The sequence below is a fragment of the Pleurodeles waltl genome, chromosome 10 (assembly GCF_031143425.1).
Source record: "Pleurodeles waltl isolate 20211129_DDA chromosome 10, aPleWal1.hap1.20221129, whole genome shotgun sequence".
NCBI lineage: Eukaryota > Metazoa > Chordata > Amphibia > Caudata > Salamandridae > Pleurodeles > Pleurodeles waltl.
Window position 1 is genome coordinate 267,108,390 of NC_090449.1, and position 19,317 is coordinate 267,127,706.

The 19,317-nt window shown below is 50.1% G+C and overlaps 1 protein-coding gene across 2 annotated transcripts in view; it reads left to right on the plus strand.

Annotated features, from left to right (window-relative positions):
• Positions 1-19,317, plus strand: part of USP7 (ubiquitin specific peptidase 7) — a 1,253,379-nt gene that overhangs the window by 784,640 nt on the left and 449,422 nt on the right. For both annotated transcript variants that reach the window (XM_069210408.1, XM_069210409.1), the window contains exon 14: positions 5,163-5,307. In XM_069210408.1, the coding sequence (XP_069066509.1) occupies positions 5,163-5,307 (145 nt within the window). The remainder of the gene's footprint in view (positions 1-5,162; positions 5,308-19,317) is intronic.

Genomic DNA, 19,317 nt, shown 5'->3' on the forward strand with positions numbered 1-19,317 from the left:
TGGGGAGAGTACCTTTGTCACTCTGGGCAGGAACAAAGCCCATACTGGGTGGAGGTGCTTCTCACTGCCCCTGCAGGAACTAACACCTGGCGGTGAGCCTCAAAGGCTCACCCCCTTTGTTACAGCGCCACAGAGCATTCCATCTAGTAGGGAAGCCTGCCCCTCCGGCCACTACCCCCACTTTTGGCGGCAAGGCTGGAAGAGATAGTTAGAAAAACAAGGAGGAGTCACCCACCAGTCAGCACAGCCCCTAAGGTGCCTTGAGCTGAGCTGACCCCTGCCTTTAGAAATCCTCCATCTTAGTTTTGTTGGATTCCCCCTATAGGATTAGGGGGGTAGCCACCCTCTAGTTCAGTAGCCATTGGCTACTGCCGCCAGACCTAAACACCCCTAAATTTAGTATTTAGGGGCCCCCAAGAACCCAGGAAATCAGATTCCTGCAACCTGAACCAAGAAGGACTGCTGACCTGTAAGCCCTTTAGAGACGACGGAGACAACTGCTTTCGCCCCAGCCCTACCGGCCTGTCTCCTGACTCGAAGAAAACTTCAACAGTGAGGCATCCGACAGGGACCAGCGACCTCTGAAGCCTCAGAGGACTGCCCTGAACCAAAGGACCAAGAAACTCCTGTGAGCAGCGGCTCTGCTCCACAACAACAGCAACAACTTTCTTGCAACTTTTAAAGACTTCACTCTTCCCGCCGGTAGCATGAGACTTCTCACTCTGCACCCGATGCCCCCGGCTCGAGCTCCAGAGAACCAACACCACAGGGAGGACTCCCAGGTGACTGTGACCTCGTGAGTAGCCCGAGACGACCCCCCTGGACCCTCACAGCAACACATGCAGAGAGAATCCAGAGGCTCCCCCCTGACCACGACTGGACCAAGCACTTGACCCGCAGCCCCCCTGGACCAGAAGGAACCAAACCTCAATGCAGGAGTGACCCCCAGGCGACCCTCTGCCTAGCCCAGTCGGTGGCTGGGCTGTGAAGCCCCCGTGCCCTGCCTGCACCGCTAGAGTGACCCCCGGGTCCCTCCATTGAATCCAATACAAAACCCGTCGCCTGATATGCACACTGCACCCGCCGCCCCTGTGCTGCTGAGGGTGTGTTTTGGTGCCCACTTGTGGACACTGCAAAAATCAGCAGTTCCTGGCAAAGGTAAGCAATGGTTAGTTTTTCAGGTAAGTAAAGCACTTACAAGTTCAGTCCCCAGTGCATAGGCCGCCCACCGTTGTTGGTTCAAGTCAACCCCAAACACCCAGCACCAGCAACACAGGGCCGGTCAGGTGCAGAGGTCAAAGTAGGGCCCAAATAGCATAGGAGCCTATAGAGAATATGGATGTTCAGAATCCAGTATTCTAGCAGGTAAGTACCTGTGTCCTTCGGGAGCAGACCAGGGGAGTTCTGTAGAGCACTGGGGGGGGTCTCAAACAGGCACACAAAATACACCCTCGGCGGCCGGGTGCAGTGTGCAAAGTAAGTGTCTGTTACTCGGGCGATGCAGGCAGGCCACAGGAGGGCTTCTCTGGCCAACCACCGACTGGGAAAGGATGAGGGCCGCCTGCTGGTCACTTCAGCACGGGTAGTTGGTTTCTCTCGGGCCTGGGGGCTGCGGGTGCAGTTCTTCTTCCAGGCGTCAGGATCCTTTGTTACAGGGCAGTTGCGGTCAGGGGGAGCCTTCAAATTCTCTCTGCAGGTGTTGCTGTCAGGGTGCAGGGAGGTCGTCTCAGGGTGTCCACGTCGTGGTATGTCTCCTGGGGGTCCCCTATGCAGTGTTGGTTTCTCTGGACACGAGCCAGGGCGTTGGGTGAAGAGTGCTGGGGACTCACGCTTCTGTAGTGAGGCTGGAGTCCCTTTAAAGTTGGTTGTTACTTTGTTGGTTGAACAGAGCCACTGTCCTCAGGAGTTTCTTGGTCCTTTGGGTGCAGGGCAGTCCTCTGATTGGGCGGAGGTCATTGGTCCCGCTGGATGCGTCGCTGTTGCAGGTACTTTGAGTCTAGAAACAGGCTGGTAGGGCTGGGACCAAGTCATTTGTTGTCTCCGTCATCTCTGCGGGGCTTTCACATCAGCAGTCCTTGTTTCAGGTCGTCAGGAATCTGGTTTCCTGGGTTCAGGGTCACCCGTAAATACTCAATTTAGGGGTATGTTTAGGTCTGATGGCTACTGTCCTTGAGGGTGGCTATACCCTCTTTGTGCCTCCTACCTATGGGGAGGGGGGCACATCCCTAATCCTATTTGGAGGGGGGGAATCCTCCAAAACAAGATGGAGGATTTCTTAAGGCAGGGGTCACCTCAGCTCAGGACACTAGAGGGGCTGTCCTGACTGGAGGGTGACTCCTCGTTTTTCTCATTACTTCCTCTGGCCTTGCTGCCAAAAGTGGGGGCTATGTCTGGAGGGACAGGCATTTCCACTAGCTGGAGTGCCCTAGGGTGCTGACACACCAGGCTTGAGCCTTTGAGGCTCACCGCCAGATGTTACAATTCCTGCAGGGGGAGAGGAAAAGCACCTCCACCCAGTACAGGCTTTGTTCCTGGCCACTGAGTGACAGGCACTGAACCCATGTGGCCAGAAACCCGTCTGGATGTGGCATGCTGGAAGAAAATGGTCAGCCTGACACTAGTAGTTGGACTGGTGTACAGGGGGGCATCTCTAAGATGCCCTCTGTGTGCATTTCTCAATAAGTTCCACATTGGCATCAGTGTGGATTTATTGTGCTGAGACGTTTGATACCAAACTTCCCAGTATTCAGTGTAGCCAATATGGAACTGTGGAGTTTGTGTTTGACAAACTCCCAGACCATATATTCTTTATGGCTACCCTGCACTTAGTGTCTAAGAATTGGCTTAGACTTTGTAGGGGCATAGTGCTCATGCAGGTATGCCCTCACCTGTGGTATAGTGCACCCTGTCTTAGGACTGTGAGGCCTGCTAGAGGGGTAATTTACCTATGCCACAGGCAGTGGGTTGTGGGGATGGCACTCTGAGGGGAGTGCCATGTCGACTTAGTCTTTTTCTCCCCACCAGCACACACAAGCTGCGAGGCAATGTGCGTTTGCTGAGTGAGGGATCCCTAGGGTGGAATAATACATGCTGAAGCCCTTAGGGACCCTCCATGGCCACAGGGCCCTTGGTACCATTTACAAGGGACTTATCTGTGTGCTAAAGCTGTGCCAATTGTGGAGACACAGGCACAGTTAGGGGAAAGAATATTGGTGCTGGGGCCTGGTTAGCAGGATCCCAGCACACTTTCAATCACAACTGGCATCAACAAAAGGCAAAAAGTCGGGGGGTAACCATGCCTTACAGGTTGCCTTGACCTGGTATAAGGTGGAAACACCATTGGTGCCCATCACACACACCAGCTTTCTACTATTTTGGTTTGCAGCTTACCGCTGTAGATGGTATTGCTTGGCTATCTGTCTAAGGTATGTAATCTGCAACTAGAAGTCTCTGTCAGATGAACAGGCTACTTACCATTGGTAATGATTTATCTGGTAGAGACATATTTTAGTTGCAGATTCCTTACCAACCCTCCCATTCTCCCCACACTGCAAACTGATTTGTAGGGACAGGGAATCCATTTGCAGGGCCTTCGTTCTGGTGCACCATTCCGTTTTTTTAATGGCTCTGCGCTACTGGCTTGGAAAATCGTGAAAAGAAACTGATGTCAGTGCACCGGGGTGGTGCCTGTATACGACTGCAACATCATCACAACAACCACAAGGACGGATGTGGAATCGACAGACTCCACCTAACAGCACGAAAGTGTACTGTTCGAAGGAAAATCTCCAGATCCAGTCTGATGCTTGGGGGAAACTTTAAGGTAAGGTATCTACAACTAAAATATGTCTATACCTGATACATAGTTACCAAAGGAAAGTGACTTGTTCTACCCTTACACACATTTAGACTTGCACATTGCTCGTGGTACTTCTCTAGATTATGGTAGAGCAGCTAATGCGCTAAATGTTCTATTGAATAAAAGTTTTCTTAGGGGCAAAGTTTGAAGGTTTTGCAGTTGGTGACTCATAAGTAGAGCCAACTTCTCCTTTGGATAAGATTTTTTAAAGATACAATTTTGGCACTTGGGAGAAACTGCTCTGATACCTGTTGCTCTCTAGAGGGATGTAGAAGCCTGTCTGTCCTGAGCCCTCCTAATGTTCTCCAGATACACACTTTTGCGTAGCAAGCAGTTGATGTAGGCCTATTTTAAGTTTATATTTAATTCCTTTACTAACATTCTTCCAAGTGTGTACTGAAGGTAAAAAGCTCATTCAAGGGTAACATTTTAGTTCTAGTAGCGTGGCATTTGGGCATCCAATACCACGTTGTTGTCTGCGGTTATATAGATGTGCAATTTGACTTATACAGATTATTACATTACACTCATAGGCTTTTTTTTTATTGGAGCAACAAGAAATAAAACAAAAATATGCTTTGCCTCTACGGACATTAAGCCAAAAAATAAAGTGGCGGTGGAATGCTTGAATTAATCTCAGCTATTGGTAATTACGTGGGCCACATCCCATTCAATCGTTACTTCTTCACCATGCTACCTTAATTTGGACCGACCATTACGCAAATCCGTCTTGATCCTGCTCCAATTGAACATTCCAGCCTAAACTCCCAGGCCCTCCCTGAAGCGGAACAGAAGGAACACATTTTTTTTGCCCTAGTTAAGGCTTAGCCAGTGGTTGCAATTGCCAGTAGCTGAGATTAATTCCAGCGTTCCATCCATCATATTTGTTTTGATGCAAGTGTGAGAGGTATGCCTAGACATGGGCCTCATGCTCACTGTGCCACTGGAACCAAGCTATATCTGGCTGATATGCCTTCATAAGGGTGAAACCAGTCCTGGATAGCTGGTGTTCTTGTTCAGGGAGAGCCTTGCAATTTGACATTGTCTGGTCCGATTAGAACAAGGTCCAGACTTATTTGCACATGGTTGTGTACAAACTGAGGTGCTATGGTAGGCGAAAACAAATGTTGGGGTGCTACCCTAGTGATTGTCTGTGAAATTGTTTTAGAATGCTTCTAATTACCTTCCACTGAAAAGAAATAAAATTGTCATTATGATGAATGAATTAAAATGAATTCATGTAATATTGTATTGAAATCAAGAATGTTAGCTCACCTTTTAAAATCTCTTCTTTTTCTTCTAGTGGTGTAAATTTGATGATGATGTAGTGTCAAGGTGTACAAAGGAAGAAGCAATTGAGCATAACTATGGAGGCCATGATGATGACTTGACGGTACGACACTGCACTAATGCATACATGTTGGTTTACATCAGGGAATCTAAACTTAGTAAGTATTTTGTTTCTGATGGCACAATATTTAGAATAACGATTCTTACTACATACCTTTGTTTTCCAGGAGCACTATAGTGTATAAAAACTGCGTTTTTTTCTTTAATTGAGTTAGTCACTTCAGCATAGTTCCAACTTTATTTTAAATGTGAAGTCTTCATCTTAAAAGGAACAAGCGTGCATCATTAGTATTTGTCCTACTGTTCATTGCGCTTGTCCATCCACATATTGTAGGTCATGTTGGGTAGAACTTGTGAACGTCACTCATGATTAAAGCTTATAACATGACTGTAGTGCCTAGTTTTTGGTCAGCCTGAAACGCTTTGAAACTTTTTATGTAGAGTAGGTAAACTTTTGTGAGGCCATCTGTAGGGTGCAGAGAAATCTTTGTGTGTGAGAGTGGCACAGGATGTTGAAGTTTGTGGTTTATAGGTACTATCCACTGGGGTACTGTAGTTTCCCACTAGAGCTCCATGTCACCAGTACTATTGGCCTTGAATTGGGTAAGAAAATGACAGCATTTTTGCACTTGACTTTTGTAGGAAGCTGACCTGGTGTTTGATGGGTACCTGAGGTACTTAGACTTTATACAAGGTCCAGGTATCACCTCTTAGTGAAGTGTAGGCAGTGTCTAGAAGCCAGGCTCTCTAGAGGTAGCAGTGGATGAGCATCCAAGGCTTATCTAAGAGACATGCAAAGCTCATGCAGCACCACTGTAGTCATACAGCACTTACACATATGAAAGAAAAACTCAGTTGTACAACAATTGATACTTTATTTTTGGAACACAAGACCACAAAATACTAGGGCAACCTTCCAACAGAAGGTAAGTAATACACTACATATGTACACTAGCAATCAGAAATAGACATATAATAGGTTAGAATAGCAATAACCAATAGTGACCCTAGGGGGAGCCCAAACCATATATTAAAGAAATGGAATGCGAACACAGAAGACACCCCCCCCCCCCCCCCCCCCCAACCTGTGTAAATGCAATGTGTAGAGGGGAGCTGGGAGTACCAGAAAACCACTGTAGTAAGTAACACAGTACCTCCCACCGACCAGGAAAGCAGGAGTAAATCACTGGATTTTCCCCAAACTACCCAAAAGGAAGAAACCCAGACAAGACTGCAAGAAACCAGCAGTGGATTCCTGAAAAAGACCTGTGGAGAGAGGGCACCAAGTCCAAAAGTCAACAGTGGAGTCCGGGCGGAGTAGGAACTACTACCCGCCCAGCTGTACTTGCAGGTGTTTGTTGATGGTGAGAAAGAACAGGTCAGCACTTCAGCCCTGGAGCTGGAGAAGAGTTCCTGGTGGATACAGAAGATGTCTGACACTGGAGTGAAGATTGCAAATAGGTGTCTGTGCAAGAATTCCACCAACAAGCCTTGACAAAGGCAAACGCGGTTAGTGGAAAAGTGGTGTTGCTGGGGTCCAGCAAGGCCCAGGAGGATTCAACCCAGGATGGGGAGTCAAAGAGGACCCTCAGCACTGCAGAGTCTCTACAGGAGCAGAGGCAGTACTCACAGGAGTCCCACAGGACTGGGACACAGAAATTGCAGAAGGAGCCCACGCAGCACTACAAAGGCGATCCCACGCCACTGCAGAGCCACACAGAAGGCTGTGCTTTGGAGGAAGGAATGCTGAGGGGCTGAAGCTGCACGTAGCCTGAAGATCCCTTGGAGGAAATGTCAAAAAGCCTTGCAGCTGCAAAAGATGCAGTGCACGGGTGTAGGAAGCTGGCTTTGTATATACTATATCAAAATGAGATATAGAGTGCACAGAGTCCATGGTTTCCCCAAGAGGCTTGACAGAGGGAAATATAGATAATACTAATGCTCTTATTGTGGTATTGTGGTCGACTTACCTATTGGATTGACTTACCTATGCCAAAGGCAGTGCGAGGTTGGTATGGCACCCTGAGGGGTATGCCATGTCCACTTAATCTTTTTCTCCCCACCAGCACCCACAAGCTGTGAGGCAGTGTGCATGTGCTGAGTGAGGGGTACCCAGGGTGGCATAAGACATGCTGTAGCCCTTAGGGACCTTCTCTGGCATCAGGGCCCTTGGTACCAGGGGTACCAGTTACAAGGGACTTACCTGAGTGCCAGGGCTGTGCCAATTGTGGAAACAAAGGTACAGTTTAAGGAAAGAACACTGGTGCTGGGGCCTAGTTAGCAGGGTCCCAGCACACTTTCAATCATAACTGGCATCAACAAAAGGTAAATAGTCAGGGGTAACCATGCCAAGGAGGCATTTCCTTACACCCCTCACTCAGCACATGCACACCGCCTCAGAGCTTGTGTGTGCTGGTGGGGTGAAAATGACTAAGTCGACATGGCACTCACCTCAGAGTGCCATCCCCACAACCCACTGCCTGTGGCATAGGTAAATAACCTCTCTAGCAGGCCTTACAGCCCTAAGGCAGTGAGCACTATGCCCCTACATTATATAAGCAACACCTTATACATTGTAAGTGTAAGGTAGCCATAAAGAGAGTATGGTCTGGGAGTTTGTCAAACACAAACTCCACAGTTCCATAATGGTTACACTGAAATCTGGGAAGTTTGATATCAAACTTCTAAGCACAGTAAATGCACACTGATGCCAGTGTGTAATTTATTATAAAATGCACCCAGAGGGCATTTTAGATATGCCCCCTGAATACCAGTCCGACTCCTAGGGCTAGGCTGACAAGTTTCTGTCAGCTTGCCACAACCAGATCAGTTTCTGGCCACATGGGGAGAGTGCCTTTGTCACTCTGTGACCAGGAACAAAGCCTGTACTGGGTTGGAGGTGCTTTTCCCCTCCCCCTGCAGGAACTGTAACACCTGGCGGTGAGCCTCAAAGGCTCATGCCTTTTGTTACAATACCCCAGGGCCTCCCAGCTGGTGGAGATGCCCGCCCCTCCGGCCACTGCCCCCACTTTTGGTGGCAAGGCTGGATGAGATAATGAGAATAACAAGGAGGAGCCACCCACCAGTCAGGACTGCCCCTAAGGTGCCCTGAGCTGAGGTGACTCCTGCCTTTAGAAATCCTCCATCTTGGGATTGGAGAATTCCCCCAATAGGATTAGGGACGTGCCCCCCCTCCCCTCAGGGAGGAGGCACAAAGAGGGTGTTGCCACCCTCCAGGACAGTAGCCATTGGCTACTGCCCCCCTGACCTAAACACACCCCTAAATTTAGTATTTAGGGGCGACCCAAAACCCAGGAAATCATATTCCTGCAACCTTCACAAAGGACTGCTTACCTGAAAGCCCTGCAGAGACGACGGAGACGACAACTGACTTGGCCCCAGCCATACCGGCCTGTCTCCAGACTCCAAGAACCTGCACAGCGACGCATCCGACAGGGACCAGCGACCTCTGAGGACTCAGAGGACTGCTCTGAACCGAAGGACCAAGAAACTCCTGAGAGCAGCGGCACTGTTCACCTACAGCAACATCTTTGCAACTTTGAAGCAAATTTTAAAGAACTCACTCTTCCCACCGGAAGCGTAAGACTTAACCATCTGCACCTGACGCCCCTGGCTCGAGCTCCAGAGAACCAACACTGCAGAGAGGACTCCCAGGCGACTGCGACCTCGTGAGTAACCTGAGTCGACCCCCTTGCAGCCGCACAGCAACGCCTGCAGAGAGGATCCAGAGGCTCCCCCTGACAGGCACTGTACCCGCATCCCCCAGGACTGAAAGGAACCAACTTCCAGTGCAGGAGTGACCAGCAGGCGGCCCTCTTCCTAGCCCAGTTGGTGGCTGGCCTGAGAAGCCCCCCTGTGCCCTGCCTGCATTGCCTAAGTGCCCCAACCCCCCCCCCCTGAACCTAAGTAGGCACACAAAGTACACCCTCAGCGGCTCAGGGGTGGCCGGGTGCAGAGGGCAAACAAGTCGTCGGGTTTGTCATAGAAATGAATTGAGCAACCTGGGGGTCTCTCACGCATTGCAGACAGGGCATAGGGGGGCTTCTCAAGCCAGCCACTGACGGCAAGGGGTGAGGGCCGTTTGCTGGTCACTGCTGCACCGGTGGTTGGTTCTTCACAGGCCTGGGCACTGCGGGTGCAGTGCATCTTCTATCGTCTGTTTTTTTTGTTTGTTTTTTACGGGGCAGTGGCGGTCAGGGGGTTTCTCGGGATTTCCTCTGTAGGCGTCGTCGTGGGGGTGCAGAGAGGTTAGTCCAGGGTGAACACGTCGTCCGTTGCCAGGCTATCTTCCGTGCATCGTTGGTTTCTCTGGACAGTGGCCAGTGGCGTCTGGTGCAGAGTGTTGGACTTGCGCTTCTGGAGTGAGGTGAGTGTCCCTTTAAAGATGGTTTCTTCTTGCTTGAAGCGGACAGTTCTGCTGTCCTCAGGAGCTCTTGGTCCTTTGTAGTTGCAGGGCAGTCCTCTGAGTCGGCAGAGGTCGCTGGGCCCGCAGGATGCATCGCTGTTGCAGGTTCTTTGAATCGGGAGACCAGCCGGTAGGGCTGGGGCCAAAGCAGATGTTGTCCTCCTTCTCTGTGGGGTTTTCAGGTTAGCAGTCCTTCTTTGTAGGTCGTCAGTAATCTGTTTTCCTGGGTTCAGGGTCGCCCCTTAATACTAAATTTAGTGGTGTTAGGGGTGGAGGGCAGTAGCCAATGGCTACCATCCAAGAGGGTGGCTACACCCTCCTTGTGCCTCATTCCTTTGGGGAGGGAGGCACTTCCCTATCACTATTCCTATTGGGCTAAATCCTCTGAAACAAGATGGACGATTTTCTAAGGAGGGGGTCACATCGGCTCTGGTCACCTTAGGGGTGGACCTGGCTGAGGGGGTGGTGACTCCTTGTTTTTCTCATTATCTCCCCGGACTTGCAACCAAAAGTGGGGGCTGTGTCCGCGGGGCAGGCATTTCCACTAGTTGGAGTGCCCTGGGGTGTTGTAAAACCAGGCTTGCGCCGTTGAGGCTCACTGCCAGGTGTTACAGTTCCTGCAGGGGGAGGTGTGAAGCACCTACACCCAGGACAGGCTTTGTTCCTGGTCCCAGAGTGCACAAAGGCACTCAACCCATGTTGCCAGAAACTGGTCTAGGAGTGGCAGGCTGGCAGAGACCGGTTAGTCTAGCACTAGCATTTGGGCTGGCATGCAGGGGCCATCTCTAAGATGCCCTCTGTGTGCATTTCTCAAGAAATCTTACACTAGCATCAGTGTGGATTTATTGTGCTGACACGTTTGATACCAAACTTCCCAGTATTCAGTGTAGCCATCATGGAGCTGTGGAGTTCATGTTTGACAAACTCCCAGACCACATACTTAATATGGCCACACTGTACTTACAATGTCTAAGAATAGACTTAGACACTGTAGGGGCATAGTGCTCATGCACCTATGCCCTCACCTGTGGTATAGTGCACCCTGCCGTAGGGCTGTAAGGCCTGCTAGAGCGGTGACTTACCTATGCCACAGGCAGTGTGAGGTTGGCATGGCACCCTGAGGGGTATGCCATGCCGACTTAGTCATTTTCTCCCCACCAGCACCCACAAGCTTTGAGGCAGTGTGCACGTGCTGAGTGAGGGGTTTCCAGGGTGGCATAATACATGCTGCAGCCCTGAGAGACCTTACCTGGCCACAGAGCCCTTGGTACCAGGGTACCATTTACAAGGGACTTCCGTGTGCCAGGGCTGTGCCAATTGTGGAGACAAAGGTTAAGTTTTAGGGGAAGAACACAGGTGCTGGGGCTTGGTTAGCAGGGAGCGAGCAGACTTTCAATCAAAGCTGGCATCAACAAAAGGCAAAAAGGTAAGGGATAACCATGCCAACAGTGGCCTTTTCTTACAACGGGGTACTGTCCTGTGTGGGAAGGCAAAGACTTATCTTCACCAAAGTTGGACAGCTGTCAGAGAGGACCAAGAGGACTACTTCGGACCACCACCTGTGATGCAGGATCCAAGCAGCTGAAGATGAGGGAAGATCCAGGCATGCAGTCGTTGTTTGCTTTAAGTACCTGATGTTGCAGGGGAATGACTCATCACTCCAAGGGAGATTCCTTCTTCTTGTGCAGGCTGAAGAGTTGCTTTCTTCTGAGGATGCACAGCCGGTGAAATGTTGCAAAGCTGGCAGGAGTCGTGTAAACAATGTTGCAGAAGAGTATTCTTCGTTGAGTGCTGCGTTGTTGGGTCCTGGAGGGTCCAGCCGCGGTTCCAGTGGCCAGAAGCCGAAGTGGAGGTTGTAGTGGAATCCTGCTGGATTCTTGCAAGCCAAATCTGAGGACCCACCCAAGAGAGAGACCCTAAATAGTCCTGAAAAGGGGGATTGGTCACCTAACCAGGTAAGCACCTATCCAGGAGGGGGCTCTGACATCACCTACCTGGCCTGGCCACTCAGATGCTCCCTGAGTTCACAGCCAACCTTTGAAACAAGATGGCAGAACCCAGGGGTTGTCGGAGGAGGAGAACCCTTCAGTTCTCCTCTTCAGAGAACCTCTGGAGGAGCTCTGAGCACCACACCTGGGGTGGTGATGGACAGGAGAGTGATCACTCCCCTTTCTATTGCCCAGTTTCACACCAGAGCAGGGACTTGGGTGGGGGTCCCCCTGAACTGGTGTGAAACTGGTTTATGCAAGTAGGGCACGAAATGTGTCATTCAAAGCATACCAGTGGCTTGGGGAGGCTACCCCTCCCAAGCTAGTCGCATCTATTTCCAAAGGAAGAGGGAGTTACCTCCTTCTGCCAAGGGAAATCCATTGTTCTGCCTTCCTGGGCTTGAGCAGATCAAGCAGCAAGTGGGCAGAAACCTGTTTGAGGGGTGGCAGCAGCTTGGCTGCCTGGAAAACCCTGTAAGACTGATGGTAGCAATGCTGGGTGTCCTCTAAGGATCCCCGAGTGCATGGAATCCTACTTCCAATACTTGCAACAGTATTGAGGTATGATTCTGACATATTTGACACCAAACATGTCCAGGTGCAAAGTTACCAGTATGTAGCCTGACATAGGTAGTGACCTATGTCCAGTACACGTGTAAAATGGCTTCCCTGCATTCAAAGTCTAGGAAAATGGGCCTGGAGTTTATGGGGGCACCTCTGCTAGTGCATGGGTGTATGAAGCTGGCTCTGTATATACTATTTCAAAATGAGATATAGTGTACAGAGTCCAGTGGTTCCCCAGAGGCTCGACAGAGGCAATAGATAATACAAATGCTCTATTTGTGGTAGTGTGGTCGAGCAGTTGGGCTTATCAGAGGGTAGTTTTAAGCATTTGTTGTACACATGCACAGACAGTAAAAGAAATACCCAATCAGTGACTTAACTCCAGTTCAATAGGTTTTTATAGAGTAAAATGTTTTCTTAATTTAATTATGGGACCACAAGATTCAATTTGCAGGTAAGTACATTAAATGAAAGGTACTTTACATTGGTATAATCAGTACTTGGAATGGAATAAGCAGTGTATACAGTTTTTCTTAAAATGGCAAAAAGTTATTTTAAAAGTGGATACTGCAATTTAACAGTTCCTGGGGAAGAAAGAAAAGTACAGTTTTGGAGGTAAGTAACCAACTTACAGATTCAGTCTCAGGGGCATAGGTAGCCCACTGTTGCGAGATCAAGATAACCCCAAACACCCAGCAACACAGGGCCCGTTAGATGCAGAGTTCAAACAGGAGCCAAAATAACGTGGACCTCTATAGAGACAAGGGGTACTCCGGTTCTGGTCTGCTTACAGGTAAGTACCCGCATTGTCGGAGGGCAGACCAGAGGGGTTTAGAGGAGCACTTGGAGGGTGGGGGGGGGGGCGGCAAGCAGGCACCAGCCATCCACCTTCAGCGGCACGGGGGTAGCCGGGAGCAGGGTGCAAACAGCGCATCAGGTTCCCAATGGAACTCTATAGGGGGACTCCGGGTGTCACTTAGGGGCTGCAGGCAAGGCACGGGGGCTTCTCGGGCAAGCCACCGACCGGGTTGGGAGGAAAGGCCCCCTGCTGGTCACTGCTGCATCACTGGTTGCTTTCTCTCGAGTCTGGGGGCTGCGGTGCAGTGCTTCTCCAGACGTCGGAAATCTTTGTCCCGGGCAGTCGCTGTCAGGGGGTCCTCGAGATTCCCTCTGTAAGCGTTGTCATGGAGGGGTTGAGAGGTCAGCCGCAGGGCAGACACTTGGTCGGAATCGCCTGAGGATCCTCTCTGGATAGTTGGCCCACCTGAACACAGGCTGTGGGCGTCTAGGGCAGAGTGGTTTTGGACTCAAGCTTCTGGAGTGAGGTGGGAGTCCCTTGGAAGTAGTTTCCTCCTCTTCTTGTTGGACATGTCTCAGGCCACATGAGCTTCTTGGTCCTCAGTGATGCAGGCAGTCCCCTGGAGGTATTTCAGGGGTTGCTGGTCCTGTAGAACACATCATTTTTCTTGTGCACGGTCTTTGAAGCACGAGACGGGCCGGTAGTGCTAGGGCCGAGATATTTGTTTCCTTCTTTTCTTCTCTGCTGGGTTTTGAGATCAGCACTAATTTTTCTTTTCTTGAGGTCATCATGAATCTGACTAGCTTGGTTTAGGGAGCCCTTAAATGCAAGTTTTAGTTTTTTTTTGTTTTTTTGTTTTTTAGAGGTCAGAGGGCAGTAACCAATGGCTAGTGTCCCTGAGGGCGGCTACACCCTTCCAGTGCCCACTCCCTTTGGGGAGAGGGTACATTCCTAACCCTATTGGTCCCTGTCCTCCAAACCAAGATGGAGGATTCTGCAAGGAGGGGGTCACTTCAGCTGTGGACACCTTAGGGGTGGTCCTGGCTGACGGGGTGACTACTCCTTGTTTTTCTCAATCATCCCTCTGGACTTGATGCCAAAAGTGGGGGCTTGTCCGGGGAGTTGCTATCTCCACTAGCTGGAGTACCTTGGGGCACTGTAACTGGAGGCTTTAGCCTTTGAGGTGTCACATTTCCTACAGGGAGGAGGTGTGAAGCACCTCCACCCAGGGCAGGCTTTGTTTCGGACTACAGAGTGCACAAAGGCATGCACCCCATGTGGTCAAATTCATCTGGTTGGGGCAGGCTGGCAGAAACTGGTCAGCTTAGCACTAGGCATCAGACTGGTGTTCAGGGGGCATCTCTAAGATGCCCTCTGTGTGCATTTTCCAATAAATCCTGCACTAGCATCAGTGTGGGTTTATTATTCTGAGACGTTTGATACCAAACTTCCCAATATTCAGTGTAGCCATTATGGTGGTGTGGAGTTAGTAATGAAAAACTCCCAGACCATATTCTCAATATGGCTACCCTGCACTTACAATGTCTAAGAATTGACCTAGACACTGTAGGGGCATAGTGCTAATGCAGCTATGCCCTCACCTTTAGTATAGTGCACCCTACTTTAGGTCTCTAAGGCCTGCTAGAGGGGTGACTTACCTATGCCACAGACCATGATTTTGGGAGCATGGCACCCTGAGAGGGGTGCGATGTCGTCTTTCCTTTTTCTCCACAGTAACACACAAGCTGCAAGGCAGTGTGCATGGGCTGAGTGAGGGTCCCCCAGGGTGTCATAATACATGCTGCAGCCCTTGGGGGGGCCTTCCCTGGCCACTGGGCTCTTGGTACCAGGGCTACCTTTTACAAGGGACTTAATAGTGTGCTAGGGCCATGCCAATTGTGGAAACAAAGTTACAGTTTTAGGGAAAGAACACTGGTGCTGATGCCTGGTTAGCAGGATCCCAGCACACTTTGTCAGTTTGCATCAACAGTAGGCAAAAAGTGGGGGGCATTTTCCTACAAGGGGTACCTCTGCTAGTGTGCACACACAGGTACTTGTACCCTGGCCTTTGGGCTAGGAGTGCCTGCCATAGGGGTGAGTTACAGTGAACTGGTGCAGTGACCTCGTAGTGAAAGGTGCATGCACCCTTTCATGCAGGCTGCAATGGCATGCCTGCAGAACACTTTGCATGGGCTCCCTATGGGTGGCATGATACATCCCCTGGAGTCTCAGTGCCCTGGGTGCATAGGTACCACATCCTAGGGACTTACATGATGGGGGGTGGGGGGAACTAGTATGCCAATTGTGGGAAGAAAAAGGTACAGTTACCAAGTTAGAATGGCGAGATCATAATCACTGTGGTCCTGGTTAACAGGATCCCTGTGAACACAGTTAAACACACTGACAATCATGCCAAAACGTGGATGTAACCATGCTAGAAAGAAACTACTTTCCTACAACTTCAAAGCTAACAAAGTAAATTGATGCATCCTGTAGGTAGAGTTAAGAGCTTTAGTGCCTTTGATACAACATGACAAGTTGAGTGTATCATACAAATGCAAAGTTCTGTGAGGAATTCAATTTGGAATAAGAATGACTTTATCTGATAGACACTTCAAGCAGCAAATTCCTTACCTTTAGAATTTCCTGGCATCAGCTTGTATCCCAGAACTTTTGCCAAGCAATTCCCTTGCGTGCGCAGTCGGGTGGCGTTGTTCGGATCTGTGTGGCATCGTTGGAGCAGTCTGACATCACGGTCATCTATAAAGGCATTACCCAGGCACGTGTAAGTCTGTTCTTTTCAAATCTGGACTAGAGCTACCCTCCTTTTTGACAGGCCTTTTTTCAACCCATTTATGAAGACTTTTATTTATTTATTTATTTAACTTCTATGCAGGGTTTACATTGTGGAAGTCTGGGTTCAAGCCGTGTGGTTCCTGCCACCACCCCATGTCAGTAACCGCCCCAAGCAGGTATGTCTCTGGTACCTATACCAAGACTACGACAAAGTCGTGTTCCGACTGCCAGGCCATGGCTCTGAAAGCTTTGAGGGAGTGACCCCCGATCTAGTGTCGGTAGGGTAGGTGACGTCTGTGGGTGTGACACCTCGCAGGTCACTGTCCTGGTTGACGAGATGATCGCAGGACTACTCCAGGAGTCCCAAGTCCTCCTCATCCCACTAACGGTCCACTGAGCACTCTGGGAAGAGGCACAACAAGAAGAAGGTTAAGTCCAACCGGACTTCAACTTCACCTCGCACGTTTGCTGAAGAGGGAAGTCTGGTACGTCAGCATTCCAGGAATGGTTCCACAGAACTGTTACCAGGGCCTACCTAAAGTCTCCCCCTCTTTCCAGGAGCTGGAGTGACCCCATATCAACTCAGACATGCGTGTTGTATTAGACCGGGCTGGCCCTGGTAACGCGCCTTCGGGCCCACCGAGGTCTGCAGAGGCCCCATGAGGTTCCGCACCAGCAGCCTCGGCCTCTGCACCAATAGGGTCTCCTGGATCCAATATCCGATCCAGAATGACATGGAGTCCACACAGTCGGCCTCCTCCAGTGTTGCTCTGGGCGCCCTCCAGTGATGCAAGCCGCATTCTAATAACCAATGAGCAAAACGCTGATTGCGGTGCCGGCAGCGCCCACAGGTGCCAGATCATTGCCTGAGCATTTTTAGGATCAGCCAAGCATTGGTGAGGAATGGGAGGGGTCTCAGGACCCTCTGGAAGTCCAGTTGAAGCAAATGGAGTGGTATGAGGAGTTAAAGTAGGCCAGTGGACTGGACACCTCAAGATACTTGTAGGAAGCTAGCTAGCTCTGTATATACCGAGAAGTTAGGCTTATCAGAGGGTAGTGCAAAGCATTTGTTGTACAAACAGTCAAATGAGGGACTCACTCAATGACTAACTCCAGGGCAATGTATTTATATAAGAAACATGTTATTTTATTTCTACTTTGGAAAGTGCTTTTGACATGGTTACCATCCCAGGTTTGCTTGCTACTGATGCTGACATGACTGAGAGGTTGCTGGGATCTTGCTAACCAGGCCTCAGCCCCAGTGTTCCCACAATTGGCACACCAATGGCGCACAGCTAAGACCCTTGTAAAAACTGTGTGACCAGGGAGGGTCTCTAAAGGCTGCAGCATGTATTGTACCACGCTAAGGAACTGCTCACCAAGTACATGCACTGCTGTTGCAGTGTGTATGCTGGCAGGGAGTAAAAGGTAAAGACGATATGGCATCCCTCTCAGGGTGCCATGCCCTCCAACCACTGCCTGCGGCATAGGTAAATCACCCCTCTAGCAGGCCTTACAGCCCTAAGGCAGGGTGCACTGTACCACAGGTGAAGGCATAGCTGCATGAGCAATATGCCCCTGCAGTGTCTAATTCCGTTCTTAGACATAGTAATTGCAGTGTGGCCATATTAAGTACATAGGCTGGGAGTTTGTCATTACGAACTCCTAAGCTCCATGATCACTCCATTTGAGACTGGGAAGTTTGGTATAAAACTTCTCAGCACAATAAACACACTCTGATTTGGGTGTTGGATTTATTGTAAAATGCACACAGAGGGTTTCTTAGAGATGCCCCCAGTACCCTAACCAACCCTTTAGTGTTAGGCTGACCAGTATGTGCCAGCCTGCCACTAACAGACACGTTTCTGACCCTATGGGTGAGGGTCTGTGGACTCTCTTGGGTCAGAAACAAAGCCTACTCTGGGTGGAGGTGCTTCACACCTCCCCCTGCAGGAACTGCAACACTTGGTGGTGAGCCTCAAAGGCTCAGACCTCATGTTACAGTGCCCCAGGGCACTCCAGCTAGTGGGGATGCCTGCCCCCCGGACGAAGCCCCACTTTTGGTGTCAAGTCTGGTGGGAAAATCACGAAAAACAGGGAGGAGTGACCACTTCAGCTAGGACCACCCCTAAGGCTGTTAGCCTGGCTTCGGGACCACAAGATCTGCTTGATTGCACATCACTTGGCCGGAGTCCTGAACGTGCGTGCAGACATTCTCAGTCGTCGCAGCTCGGTCGACCACGAGTGGCGTCTTCATCCAGATCTAGTTCTGTCTATCTTCAGGATGTGGGGATATCCGCAAATAGATCTGTTTGCCACTCAAGAGAATGCACAGTGTCCGCAATTTTGCAGCCTCCAGTATCCGGTGCAAGGAGCTTTGGGGGACGCGTTTCAGATGTCCTGGAAGGGTCAGTTACTTTACGCGTTTCCCCCCATACCCTTGATTCCTCGAGTTCTCAGGAAGATCCGCCAAGACCGAGCTCAAGTCATCTTAATAGCTCCGGATTGGCCGAGAAGGGTGTGGTATTCAGACCTACTCCAACTCTCTGTGCCCTCCGCTCCGTCTCCCTTGCTGGGTGGACCTCCTCTTGCAATCGCAGGGGCAGATTCTACACCCCCACCTCCAGAGCCTGCATCTTCATGCCTGGAGATTGAACGGGGCAATCTGAGTTCCTTTGCTCTCCCTCCAGATGTGGTGGAAGTTATTTTATCGGCCAGGCGACACTCCACCAAGCCAATCTATGCTAATCGTTGGGCTAAATTTACAGACTGGTGTGGAGAGAATAGTTTAGATCCTTTAAAAGCTGGTTTATCTAACATTTTGTCATTCGCACTCCATCTGGCACAGAAAGGTTTTGCAGTTGCCGCTGTTAAAGGTTATCTGTCTGCACTATCTGCTTTTCTGTGCCTTCCTGATCAACCATCCTTCTTTAAATCACCAATTGTTTTAAAGTTTCCTAAGGGACTCACTAATAAGGTCCCACTGAGGCATAACGAATGCCGTGGTTGGATACCTAACTTAGTCTTAACTTTTCTTATGGGGATCCGTTCGAACCAATGCACTCTTGTTCTTTACGGTACCTAGTATTCAAAACTGTTTTCCTGCTGGCCATAACATCTGCCAGAAGGGTTAGCGAGCTTCAGGCTCTCTCTGTGGAAACCCCATACCTTTCTTTCTTTAAGGACAAAGTGGTGTTGAGGACCAAGGCGGCTTTCCAACCGAAGGTTGTTACACCCTTTCACCTGGGGCAGTCAATTACTCTCTCTTCCTTTTACCCTCCGCCTCACCCATCCAAGGAGGATGAGAGGCTCCACCGGCTGGATCCACGAAGAGCTCTGAGCTTCTACGTTGCCAGGACGAAAGAGTTCAGCCAGGATGAACAGCTCTTCGTTGGATACGTGGGGAAGAGGAAAGGTAGAGCAGTCCACAAGAGAACGCTATCCCGGTGGGTCATTCTATGTATTAAGATCTGCTATTCTTTGGCGAAGAGGGATCCACCTGTGGGGCTTCGTGCCCATTCCACCAGAGCCAAAG